Here is a 14145-nt window from a genome sequence, read left to right as displayed (position 1 = left end):
TCCGGAACAGTATGCATGGATCACCTCGAGAGTTATTCCCTTTCAAACAAAAGAAAGATTTTCAAAATCGGTGCACAATTGATGGAGAAATTAGTGAATACACATGCCTATAAAATTTGAGGATTTCCTTCGATTTCCAATGGGAACCCCTCATCAAATTCTGACTTGGTGATAACGGAACCACCACGAGAGTGCATCCAATTGACGGAGGTATCTGAAAACATACATACTGCTGAATGTACCTATAACCTCCTCCTTTTTTTTGAAATCGTTTAAAAAATAATGTGGGTCACGTCGCCTTTGCGTTGATAGCATCAGTTAAACTTCGTTTGAAAATATCAAAATGTTCGACTCTAAAGTTTTATCTGTGCATTTTCCTAACTCGATCTATAATTTCGGCTAGCGCACAGTTTACCTCATTCGTATAGTGGCGACGATATCAACTATACATCAGTTTTAATTAACACATAAACGCGAATTTATCCCTTTTACAGCAGAGATGTAGCCCATTACCGTATTAGCCGACTAGTGCGGTAAATCCAAATAACGCGTACTTTATTTACAATTTATTGTTCATTTTGTTTCTTTTTTACTTAAAAATATAATTATTGCTAATCTTGTATTCAATTTATGTAGTGTAGAGATAATTTTATTGTACACTTGAATATTGCATAAAATCAGCATAGTAAACTTCTTGCAACAAAATGGGTCATCTGTTGAGGAGTGCATACCTGTTTGATGCCAAGGATAACGAAGGTTAGTAGACAAAGAATGCTGACACTTTGCTTTGAAATTACAGTTTTAGTATTACGCTTTTGACACTAATGTTCGAGTCATCTGTAGAATTCGCTCCTTAAAAATTACAACCAATTCTATTTACACGAACATTAAATACTTCGTTCATTAATTCACTCATTTTTTAGAAAATTCTTTTTAACTCTTCTAATAATGTATTTTTAAAACACATTTAACTTAAAAATGGTGTTTGTGTCTTAGTAAATTTGTTATGTCGTTATTTCTAATGCTATTGTGTTTGAGATGTTTGTGTACTACCTCTAAAATGGCAATTTATATGTGTTTGTAAATGAATAAGTATTTGAATTTTCTATTTAGTGAAGTCATATTTAAAAATTTGGTGTTACTGCTCATATTCTTGTCAACTCCTTAAATGTTACAGTATAAAACATTTATGTTACTCACTATGTTGAGGGGTATCTTTTGGAGGGTTTTATAATTACAAACGATCATTTTATGCAAATTAACTTTTCTTACGTGTTAAAGGGCGAAAATAAGCAAATTATTCAAGTACATATTTAATAATAATTCAATATTTGAAAGGAAGTTCAAAATTCCTTTTTTAATTTTAGGTAAACACAATTAATCTATGCGTCGTGTTGTTGATGTGACACAGGCACCACATTTTGTCCACAAATCCCCACTGCTTACCAAATACTACGTTTATGGAGATTTGTGGAAATAAATTTTAGGATCCCCACCAGTAGGCATTGTGGAATAAACCGGATTTGTTTATTCAGTAGCAACAACTTCAAACTCGATAGTGCAATGTTTGGTGACCTTCACACCTGAAGATGTTAGACTGGACGTAAATGATGGTGCGATAAAATTGCGATTCTTCGTCTCAAATTTTCTTATTCTCTTGCGTCGTTACATGGATAATGTATTAGATTTCCGTTACTTTTAATTTTTAGTATTTTTAGTAAGCAGACAAAGAATAAGGCTCTGTTTACATTGCCGCGGAACGGAATGGAAGCAAATTTTTGTAACGAAATAAAATAGTATAATGAAATTTAGCAAATGTTGACGTACGAACTAGATATGATACGGTAGCTGCTAATCGGAATTCCCGAGACTGCGCGAGAATTAAAAGAGAGACGCAAATCCTGTTTTTTTGACTCGCATCTAGTTTGTACACAATTGACATAAAGTTCATAAAATAAATAACAAGTTCATAAATAAATCATTACAAAAATTCCCTTCCATTCCATTCCGCAGCAATGTAAATTGAGCCTTAGTCTTAGTCCGGAAGTACTCAAATTTCGTTGTTTACGCCATATGTTGAACTTACACGTAACTTAGTATCTAATTAAAAGTACTACAATTCTAAAATTCAAGAATCGATTTTGAATGGAAACTACACTTAAAGTAACTATCCTAAGGTTATTTTATTTTTTGTTATTCATTTTGTCATATCGTCGCTGGAAAGGCAAAAGTACTAAAGTGCCATTTTGGCCTTTTTAGTAATTTTCCTTTTCAGTAACGATATATATTTTGTCATAAGATTATCAAATAAACAAGTTTTCTTTCTTTCTAACCTACTGTGCGACATTTCAATTACTTTTATATTTTTTTCACTCATTTCGCTCTTGCAAAGTTATCATGTTGATTTAGTTGTGACGTCACAGTTTTCACCACCACCTCTTACCACGTAATGCCACTTTGCGGTTCTCCTCATTAAAGGCCATTACATAGGGCGCCCTATAAGTTTCCGGAACTGGCCACTTACATACACAATATTTAAAAAGTAATTACAACATTTGAAAATGAAATTCTTTGGCTGTTGGCAGTTTGTTTCATCTGCTGTCACTTGTTTTTACATTGCGTGTAGCGTAATTTTAGAAATTGGTTGTCTACATCACCATGGATTTAACTCGTGAAAATTTTCGTAGTATGATTTTCTACGACTTTAAGTAATGTAACAGCTCAATGGAGCTTCGCTTGGCTTCAAACTGCTTTTGGTGATGAAGCACCATGCGAGACGACTATTTACAGCTGGTCTACAGAATTCAAACGCGGTCGTGTGAATCTCAGTGACAAATTTCGTGATGGTCGTCCACTGCTGTGAATAACAAAAAAATGTACGCTGTGTGCCGTATGATCAGAAGAGGCAGGCATGTGACATACCATGAGACTCATCAGGGTATCTTTAGGCATAGGCATGAGTCAAATACAATTAATACTACGCAAACATTTGGGTGTGAAAAAGCTGTACTCTCGGTGCATCCCACACAATTTGACAGAGATCGCGTCACTTGGTGCAATGCCATGCTTACCAGATTCAACGAAGGGGCGTCAAATTTGGTGTGGGACATAGTAACAGGTGACCAAATATGGATTTATAGTTACGATCCCAAAACAAAGCAGCAATCGAGCGTATGGGTATTTCGAGATGAGCCGAAAGCAACCAAAGTGACGCACGTGCAAAGTGCCTCTAAGCGGATGATTGCTTCTTTTTTAAATAAAACTGGACACGTGACTATTGTTGCTTTGGAGAATCGTTGTACCGTGAATAGTGATTGGTACACGACCATTTGTTTGCCGGAAGTTATTGACAAACTCCGTAAAAATAACCGTAAACGCCGTAACATCTTGCACCACGATAATGCCAGTTTTCACACGGCCAGACAGACAAATGAATTTTTGAAGATGAGCAACGTTGACCTTATGAGCGTACAGTCCCGACCTAGCACCTTGTGACTTTTATTTATTTCCAAAAATTAATAATCAGTTACGCGGTCAACGATTTTCATCACCTGAAGAGGCTGTCGAAGAGTATCAAAAATATGTTTCAGAAATTGTTACGGAGGAATGGCATAAATGTTTTCAAAATTGGTTCATTCGTTTGAAAAAGTGCATTAAGGCTAACGGAGAATATTTTGAGAAGCAATAAATTAATTTCTAACCATTTATAGTGTATTTTTCTTATTCATTCCGGAAACTTATAGTACGCCTCACGTAGTACCGGTTCGATATAAAAATCCTTAGTTTAGGTACGGCCTTGTCCACTGCTCATGCGACATCCATCTGCATAGATTTCTGAAAGATTGGAGAAAAGCTGTGAAAACACTAATTTTAAGATTAAACCGCCAATTGACATATAAATGTAACTTTACAAGAGTTATGTGTCTTTCGTCTTCATATATTTCTTTTATAATATTAAGTGGCGAACAAGTCGTGCGCCTGATGGTAAGCTACACGCCTGTCCATAACAGTTGCACTGCCACTGCGCCCATCACCCTGAGACATAATTTGACAAGTCCCATGTGCCTGTAATTTCACCAGCACCATTACCCTTCAAAATCGGAACACAGTAATGCTCACATTAGTTGTTGGCGGCAGAAATAAGGTACTTCCCTAGAGAAACTCTTTCACAAGGAGTTCTACTGCTACTAAATTTATACTAAACTTATACAGGATTGTTTGTAAAATACCCACTAACAACCCCCGAGGGCTATATTATAGTCCATGAACGTTCAGTGCTTTGCACAGAAAATAGTAGTTTTGAAAGCTTTAGTTGGCAGATACTCGTACCGGCTAAATCACGGGCAGTAAAACTATAGTAACTGGTTGCTGCAATTGTTCAAAGTGATAGGTACCAGTTTCCAAAGTTCGATCGCAATTAATCATGAACCTATTTATACTTCCCATTGCTGGGTACGGGTCCCCTCTCAGGCGAGGCCTTAGACCATAGGGACTTCGCATGTATTCCGAGGGTTGTCAACCTTCTTCGACACCACGATGTTTTCTTTTCATTCATTGATCGTTCAGTTTTCGCTGAGAACAGTTGTATCTAGTGCAATATGCTTAAAGTGCTGATACTGCGGATCGTCGCACATCAGCCGAGATGAGAACGGGTGTCGTGATGACCCAGTTACACATATTGTGCAAAATCCGACTCATCATAATTTTTGTTTGTTAAGGCGAAGCTACTTTCGTAATCATGACGAACAATAGCTCCTTACCAACTATCAAGCTGAAGACGGACACTGAGCATATGTTGTATCAACGCTACAGTGAAGAGATAGCTGAAAATATCCGACTGCAACGTTTAGCTGCGGACATGCAAAAGCTAATTAATTCTCTTCGAGATAAATTGAGAAATGTGTTGGAACAGAGAAACCATGAAACTAATCGTAGAACCCGTGTTATGAAAACGAACCAAAGTTGTGAAGTCCAAGTTATAGAAATACTGCACGGATGAAGAAGAGCTAGCTAAATAAACAGGGTGGATACGGCAAAGAAATAGAAAGAAAATAAAATCGAACACGTCACCAACTGTACCAGCTTCTCAAAAAAACGCTACACTAACGCTAAAGAGAATGTCACTGTTGCAGTAGAAAAGCAGAAGCCTAAAAAAGTCCTACCACCCCCAAAATTGTGGGCGAAGTACAGGACTACCAGACTTTCTTTGACTTTTTGTCTGAAAATCAACAAGCCGATTCATTTATTGTAAAAATTATGAGCAATAACTGCGTAAAAATAACCGCAGTGAATGAAGAGTCGTGTAAATCGATTACCAGAGCGCTAAATACTCATAACTTTCGTTGGCACTCATATGAAAATAAAAAAGGAAAACCTATCAGAGTGATGGAAAAAAAGTTGCCATCCTCGTGTAAACTAGAACGAATTATCGAAGACCTGTCAAACAAAGGCTGCAAAATTTTAGAAGCTGTCAACAAATTAAGATGAAAAAACAAAAAAAAAACATAGGTTTATGCTAACCTTCACGAAAGATGAGAACCTAAACATAATATGTAATATGAAATCTATTATGGGCTGTAAAGTCGATATAGATCCATTAATATCCTCGAAGCTTGTATCACAATGTAAGCGGTGTCAATCGTATGGTCACACACAAAAATACTGTGCTAAAGATTCCAGATGCGTGAAATGTACAGGAAAGTATCTTACTATAGATTGTAAGAAGCCGTCAAGTGACAAACCCAAATGATTACATTCTGGAAAGAGATTATAAAGGGTGTATAGTCGCCAGAGAAATACAGAAAATAAAGTCTAAATATGCGCAAAAACCTACGAACAGTTGGCAACAAGATGGGAGCGCCACAAAGGCAACTAAGTCAATACCAAAAGTGACGAAACCTACACCATGCCCACATCAACAAACATAATAATACCAGCCACACTTATACCCAGATCACAAAAGGTAAACCGAGTTTTGAAAATAAACTCGATGAAATACCTAAATATGAAGCACCACTAGATGCCCGCCTGAGACACCTAGAAAATGTCACCAAACAAGCTATACCTACACTACAAAAATGATTTAAATCCTTAAAATTATGACGTGGAACTGTAATGGACTACTTAATAATTGTCAAGAACTACAAGTAGTCCTCGACACTGAAAAAATCGACATCTGCCTTATGACTGAAATTTTTTTCATTGCACTACGACTTCAACTATCGTGATGAATGGTTATAAAATATACCATGCAATACATCCAGATAATTCGGCAAAAAATGGAAGTGCGGTCAAATTAAGGCTAATTTGGAACACTACCAATTGCATATATGGAAGAATAGAAGAGCTCAAGCTGTAGCAACGTGCATTAACACTAAATCATATCCTATAACTATAGCAGCTATGTATTGCCCTCCTAAACATTTACTGAGAAAAGATGACTATGTACAGTTTATGAACCGCCTGGGAAACAAATTTATCAGTGGCGGGAACTTCAATGCCAAAAATGTCATCTGGGGTTCCAGAATGACGAGAACTGATGGTAGAGAACTGTGGAAAGCAATTCAGGAGCTGAAATCTAGTGACAGGAAAACCAACGTATTGGCTAACTGATACCAACAAAATTCCAGGCCTTATAGACTTTTTTATTTATAAAAATATCTCATCAAACTATTTAAATATAGAAGAAAGTGATGTCATGAGCTCTGATCATTCACCCATAATTCTGCATTTAACTAAACACATCATCGAAACACGTTCACAGAAGCTTCCGACTTTTGTAAACGAGCACACGGACTCGGGAAGCCTTAAAAGTGATCTTAACAGTCTCATAGATCTAAAAGTCGCTTTGAAAACACCAAGAGATATTGAACAAGACTTAAAAAAGTTTATAATCAATATTCAAGAAGCCTCTACAGAAAACACACCTTGCGTTCTACTGAAACCACAGCGAGTAACATATCCAAAAGAAATAATAGATCTGCTAGCTCATAAAAGGAAACAGAGAAAGCGGTGGCATATAACTAGGTGACTGGATGACAAAACTTTACTGAATAACGTAACCAAAATGTTAACGAGGAAAATAAAGATGTACAAGGAGGAAAGCACCAGAGCAGCACTAAAGCAACTGACTAATAATAGTACTACTAATTACTCACTTGGAAAGCTATTAAAAATCAGAATAAACTCATCGTGCATATCCCGCCAATACGGGATAGCAACGGGAATTGGGAAAAAACTAATTTACAAAAAGCCAAAAGTTCGCAGAACACCTAGAGAAAATTTTTCAACCCAATGAAGGGACGACAGGAAAATTGCCTGACATTGAAGAGCTACAAGAAGATCTGGTGATTAAACATGTTACCCCAAGAGAGGTTAAACCCAAAAAATCTCCTGAGTACGATCTTATAACAGGAGACATTCTGAGAAATCTCCTCGAAAAGCTATCGTAAATTTAACAGCTCTTATCAATGCTGCTTTTAGGCTGAGATTCGTGCCGGAGTTATGGATAGTTGCTGAGGTAATTATGATTCCTAAGCCTGGGAAGCCTTCACACGAAGCAACTTCCTACAGGCCTATATTCTTGTTACCAATAATGTCAAAGTTATTTGAAAAGCTCTTGTTAAGAAGGCTGAAGCCCATACTCGAAGCAAGCAATCTTGTACCTGACCATCAATTTGGTTTCAGAGAACAACATTCTACCATAGATCAAGTGCCCCGAATCACCAGCGTAATTGAAAACACCTTAGAAAACAAAAAAGTTTGCTCTACTATATTCTTGGATGTTGCCCAAGCTTTTGATAAAGTTTGCCATAAAGGACTCATTCACAAGCGTTCGCGAAAATATTAGAATCCTATATTGCTAACAGGTTCTTTAGAGTACGGTAAGAGGGAGCCTTCTCTGAACTGATGAAATTTGAAGCTGGAGTACCTCAAGGAAGTGTACTAGGCCCTATCCTTTACGTGCTATACACTGCTGATATTCCAGAGTTAGAAAACAGCACTATAGCCACCTATGCTGACGACACAGCAATAATGGCAGTTGGAAACACCTATGATGAAGCAAAAGAAAAAGTGCAGCATTCTTTGAACGTATTCTACGAATGGACTAAAATATGGCGCATTAAGCTTAACGAATCAAAGTAAGCGCATATAGACTTTAGCTATAAGAAACCTATGTGTCGCCCGGTATTTTTCAACAACAAACAAATACCATCCTCTCCTTTCCATCAGCGGACCACCCGTGCCGGACTGCGTTGCCACAGTTGGACGGTCAGTTCAATACCGTCCCGCACTAAAAAGTTTGGCAATTCGTTCTTATGCCGAACCATCAAATTGTGGAACCAACTCCCGGCGCATGTATTCCCTCCCCTCTATAACATCGGGTCCTTCAAACGTAGTGTGAAGAAGCATTTGGCCAGACCGGCAAAATGATAGTGACGGAATGAAGATATTTGTGTTTTCCATCCGTTACTCTCATCTCTGGACTGTATTCGCACTTTCCATCAGGCGCGGTGCAGTCATTTTGCCGAGTCACAATAAAAAAAAAAAAAAAAAAAAAAAAAAACCATATGAGGATACTGCTAAATAATATAAGGAATGAATATCTTGGCATGACACTTGACGTCAATAGTGCCAGTGACACTGAACAAAAAGAACACATGATAAAAATGTCTTCGCCTTAATAGATAATAAGAAAATTGCCGGTGGGTGAATTCTTGGTATAATTTGTTTATTTATTAATTTAAGTGAAATGTAAATTACTTATTAGTCTTGTATTTGACTAGATTGTAATGCATTTATAATGTACTTTACTAGCGCTAGAAGCACTAGTAAAGTACATTATAAGTGCAACAAATAAAACGAAACAATGTTTAAAAAAAACAATGTTTTCCTTCACAAAAAGATCATGGTAAATTTCAAATTAAATTTCGCACATAAATTCTGAACAACAGCCTTTCTACTTGAGAGGCATTTAGCGTGTGTAGAGTGCCTTAAACCGTAAACCTAGTTTCCTCATACCGTCCCTCATCAAGAGCAGTATCTGACATATGTATCGTAAGTGAGTAAAGGTATTACAACATTTGCCGCCGCGAAATCGGCTTGATTCGGTCATAGATTCACAAGACGCGAATCAACTCGCGTTTTGCTAACGCGGCTTCCAACTACATGAATTTTATTCGTAAGTAGCCGTAAGTGTTAACACGCGTTCAACGGCCGTCAGCATGGGAACACCTGCGGCTGCTGACAAATAAAATTTATGTAGGTGTAAGCACGCATTAACAAAACGCGCGTTGAACACGCGCCTAACGCTTGTCATGTGAACCGGCTCTTATGTCCATGCAATAGGAGAGTTTCTCAGAGTACTCAGCTTCAAAGCCGAACAATTTCCACTATGTGTATATCGGTCTTATAATATGAAATATAACTCTTTAATAGAACGAATTTAACGCCAAGCTATAGTTCAAGACGTGAAGCGTTAACCCGGTAATACATTACCTGGATATGCCTAATAAGTCTGGGGTCGGTAGGCTAAAGCACATAAGTCAAAAACCAACATTCACTGAGCTTAAATTGCAAAGATTTGAGAGGCACTGCCACTGCGCCCATCACCCTGGGACATAAGTTGACAGGTCCCATGCGTCTGTAATTTCACCAGCACCCATTACCAAGACTATTACTGCTTGGCTGCAGAAATAGTCTTCTCTTAAGGAGCTCTACCAATACTACAGATGCTATATATTACTTTAATAATGTAACTATTTAACTATTATCCAGGCAATTTTTGTTTCCCCATGAGGCCTACATAAACACCCTATAGCACAGTGCTAAAGCCCTTGTTAAAAAGTAAAGAAAAAAAAACTTCAATTCTAGTGGCATCTTTTTCAATCTTATCATTCTCTTCAAATGTTTGAGCATATAACACACTTTGTTTTTTTTTTGATGCAGGGTATCACATGACAAGAAAAAAATAGCGAGTTTTTATGGTTACATACAGTTTTTACGTGAATTAAATTTTTAGTTTTAAGTATTGTTACGTTTTGAGTTTCTGAATTATTTGTTACCTTTTTAAGCTGATTGTTTCTACGGTCAAAGCTCAAATAAATAATAATATATTTTTTTACTTTATGAGCTAAAATCTGCCGACCTTAAAAATAGTAAATATAGTAGTAATTTTTCTAATAAAACGCGAGATGATAAAAATGCTTTCTGGTCTCGTGTAATATTATGTGGATAAAGGTGTGGATGAGGTCCGTTCCTCGTGAATTTCCGTCAGCCAATTGTTTCAACGTCTGATATCATTCAAATATTCCAGAGCAAACACTCTCTTATCGTTAGAATTACGGTTTTCATTAAATAGAATATAATTTTAACAAAGGGTCTGTTGATTTATGATATAAACGCTTTAGATATGTAACTGTAAGATGTCATATTTACGCTATTCAACTATTTACCCAGGCTTTCGTGAACAGGCGCAAAAAGTAATCTTTCTGTATATTGATAACGAGTTTGTGCAAATATAACTAACTGCCTTTGTTTTTGTGTAAATATGTATAATATGAAATGTCATTTTAAACCTCTTTATACAACAATACCAGGCCATGTAATAAATTTTGACAATTGAACATTATAAGAAGTCAGTTTCACTTTCACTTGTAACTATGACGCGTTATTTTTTAATAAAATAATTTCTTTTGTCTATTAGTTCGGTGAAGTTGTAATAACATTCGGAACTAAGTGCTTTAGTTTGTGTTCTTACTGTGTTTACGTTTATTTAGTTCCTAACTAACTAACTCGCTTGGGATAAACAAACACGTTCTATGTAGATATTTAAACAAACACAATGACTTAGCAGTTAGCATTTGGGCGCTCTAGATAAAGACGACTCATGTTCAATTCCTGGTAGGATTTATTTCGAAACGACCTTTTAACCGACTTCAAAAAAGGAGGAGGTTCTCAATTCGAATGTTTTTTTTATGTATGTTACGCGATAAATTTGTGAACCGATTTTTATGATTTTTTTCTTGTTGGAAAGAGGGTACCTCACTAGTGGTCCCATATTTGAAATGAAAATATTTCTAAGGGTGACAAACTAGGGGATAAATCCGGTTTCACGCACTTTCCGGTAACCGAGACACACCGTGTGTCTCTATATGGGACTCGATAAGGGTTAGGTTAGCAACATTTTTTATTTTTTTTGGACTCGGCTACGTGATTTGGATCCGAACAAATATTTTCATTTTCTTAAAATTTATGCTTTCGGTATTACTATTAGTATAGCAAAACGTGATAAAAACCAACGATACGTGTTAAATTGTTCAATTGTCAGCCCCACACGACTTCTCAATAAGGAATTATTTAGCAGCTATATAAAAAAACTGGAACTTTTATTACCAGTCTCCGTTTGTTTGCTGGAGGCTTTAGTTGGTGCTGGTGGGATTTAGACGTTCATAGTCCAGTGTTTCGGTACACCTCGCAGCGTTCGCGCCAATTTCGATCATTCATTTATAAAAATCAATTCGTATTACGTGCGGAATTTTATTGAATGATTGTATATATAATAGCCATATGAACGGCTGGTTTGGAGACCCCTTTGTGAGTATTTGTTTGTTATAATCCTTTATTGTTGCCTGCTCATTTTGGTCTTAGTTTCTTCGTTTTGTTACATTGATTTCGATGAAGTTATCTCGTGATTAGGACCTTCGATTTTAAAGTTACATTTTTCCGAGATTGGGTTATAAGATATTTCATACGTAACTGTATAGATGTCCACAACACAATTAGTGTCGAACAAATTCGACAGCCATAGTTACTTTTTTAGTTTTTTATTTGTGTTTATTTGTTTTTTGAGTTTACAATTTGCCATTTACAAGTACACTTTCCTTGTGTCGTATTAATATATCGAATGATGATATCTATTAACGTAAAGTCCACTCCACACACGAATCCAATTTCTTTTTTCTTTAAACTAAACGACAGTCTAAATTTTATATAATAATTTTAGGACTTGCACTATAAAAAGTTTTTGATCTTTTTGTAGTGTTAATTTATTTTTTCAATGTTTTAAACGGAAACTTTTTTTTAATAATAACGTAATGCCGTGTCATTTGTCATCAATTTTGACGACATATTCCTTTATAGTATTTTGTAGACTGAAGAAAAAGGTTTATGACCACCGCTTCTTTAATTGCGTTTTTTCTAATCCGAAAAGAAAAACGAAGTACCTATTATACATGTATTACGCTTACATACCTAGTAGATTTTGAAACTTAAAATACACATAAATAAGAAAATTTATAAACATCAATGTTTACTGGTATATTTACGTAAAAATACCTGTGGACACATTTTAATAAAAATCACCTAACATCGCATTAAGGTACGTAACTAGAGTTTAGGTACACAAACCAGTTGCCAGACCTTCATACAGACCCCATTTTGATCGAGGTTTCTGGGACCGGTTGCCCTTAGACCATAGAGTTACGCGTTGACCATATGATGTTACACATGTACGCTTTCGGCCGGATAAAGTAAATAGATATTATTAATAACTGTGATCAATTATAAAGACTGACATTTGATTTTGGACTACAATGAGGACGTATTAGTATAATAATAATAACACGTGTCGTTGGTCGATTCTTGAACTTGAGTCGTGCGTTAACCGGGGAATACCGCCTTTTCCATTTAAAAATCGTAAATTTATCTTTTAGGCCTTAGAGTAGACCAGATTCAAAATATATACCCAATATAATGGTAAGAGCAATTGCTCTTTTCCCTAATGTATGTATGTACTGTATGTATGTATGTAATGTATGTATGTATGTAGGTACAATGAGTACCAGAGAAACGAAATTAACAACGAGCGCTCAGACCATAACAATTTTAGAAAAGTTATCTTCCCAAATCAGTCCTAACAGATGTAGAACCCAGGATCTCATCATCTACCGCCCATAATACTAAGTCATCGAAGAGAAATAATAAGGAATTATTCCATTACTTTGTTACTATTTGTACACGATGGAACAAACACAAAAAAGAATATTCGACCCGCTTAAGCTCGAACCAGCGTCTCTTGCCTCAACGTGGCTACCGCTCTCAACTGAATTGTGGATCGAGTTAGCAGATCTTGTTGCGGAATTAGTAGCAGTAGAGCTCAATGGGAAAGAGTTCGTCCAGCGACGTACTGCCACCTTACCTATTTCGGCGCCAAACATAATGTCAGCATTACTGTGTTCCGATTTTGAAGGTTAAGGGTGCTGAAATTACAGGCACATGGGACTTGTCAACTTATGCCTCAGGGTGGCGGGTGCAGTGATAGTGCCCGTCAGCTCTTTGCGATTTAAAGCTCTGAGTGGCACTGCAACTGTTATGACAGGCGTGTAGCTTACAATCAGGCGCACGACTTGATCGTCCCGTCACTTGATATTATAAAAAAAATGTATTGGGTTAAGCAGCTTTTTTGGCGTACCGCCACGTTAAGGCAACAATCGCTGGTTCTACTCCCTTCGGGTCGACGAATTTTTCTTTGTATTTGTTCGATCTTTATATCAAGAATAATAACAAACGAGCGGAGTAAATTTCACAAAAAATATATAAATAACATAATAGTAAAAACATCATGATATTCAATAAAAATTAAATAAAGGAATTATTCTTTCAAATTACATGGTACTATTGAGGGTCAAATTCTCACTTGCCTGCATTTACAAGGTCTTTGCTTACCTAATTGTTACTTAATAAAGTTACGTGACTTATAATTGGATTATTTTTTGCGTGTAACTTAATGACTTAGTCATGTCCTTAAATATGGTTTCGTATCATTCTTGGGGGTTTTATTTTTTCTTTTTCTATGTAACATAAGCGAAGATATTAAAGTAATATCTACGTATAGGTAGTTAATTTGGCTGAAATTAGATTTTCGTAAAATTTGTTTTTGCTAAAAAAGAAGAAAGATAATTGTAGGTTACATACTAGCTTCGACGTTTGTTACCTCCCCGCCTGCGCTACATATTATGTTTATCATCACATTTGCGAGGAAAGAAATACAATCGGAATAAAAATTTAAATACAATGAATAGCGACATCTCAAACCGGGACTTATAGCTGTAAAGGTATCTAACTGGGTGACGAAATATCATAGAT

General features: G+C 36.2%; 1 protein-coding gene across 2 annotated transcripts in view; it reads left to right on the top strand.

Moving 5' to 3' along the window:
• The first annotated feature begins 481 nt into the window (after positions 1–481).
• The window catches only part of LOC113235729, a 106657-nt gene continuing 92993 nt past the window's right edge, over positions 482–14145 (top strand). Inside the window, exon 1 of one of the 2 annotated variants that reach the window (XM_026471601.1) lies at positions 482–756. In XM_026471601.1, the coding sequence (XP_026327386.1) occupies positions 705–756 (52 nt within the window). In that variant the 5' untranslated portion in view covers positions 482–704. Of the gene's footprint in view, positions 757–11553; positions 11596–14145 lie in introns of those variants that run through there. The other variant, XM_026471600.1, reaches the window with a different exon arrangement.

Source organism: Hyposmocoma kahamanoa, unplaced genomic scaffold (assembly GCF_003589595.1).
Source record: "Hyposmocoma kahamanoa isolate Upper Pololo Valley unplaced genomic scaffold, ASM358959v1 88, whole genome shotgun sequence".
Lineage (NCBI taxonomy): Eukaryota > Metazoa > Arthropoda > Insecta > Lepidoptera > Cosmopterigidae > Hyposmocoma > Hyposmocoma kahamanoa.
The sequence above is the reverse complement of the archived record's forward strand: the minus strand, read 5'-3'. Positions and strand labels throughout refer to the sequence as shown.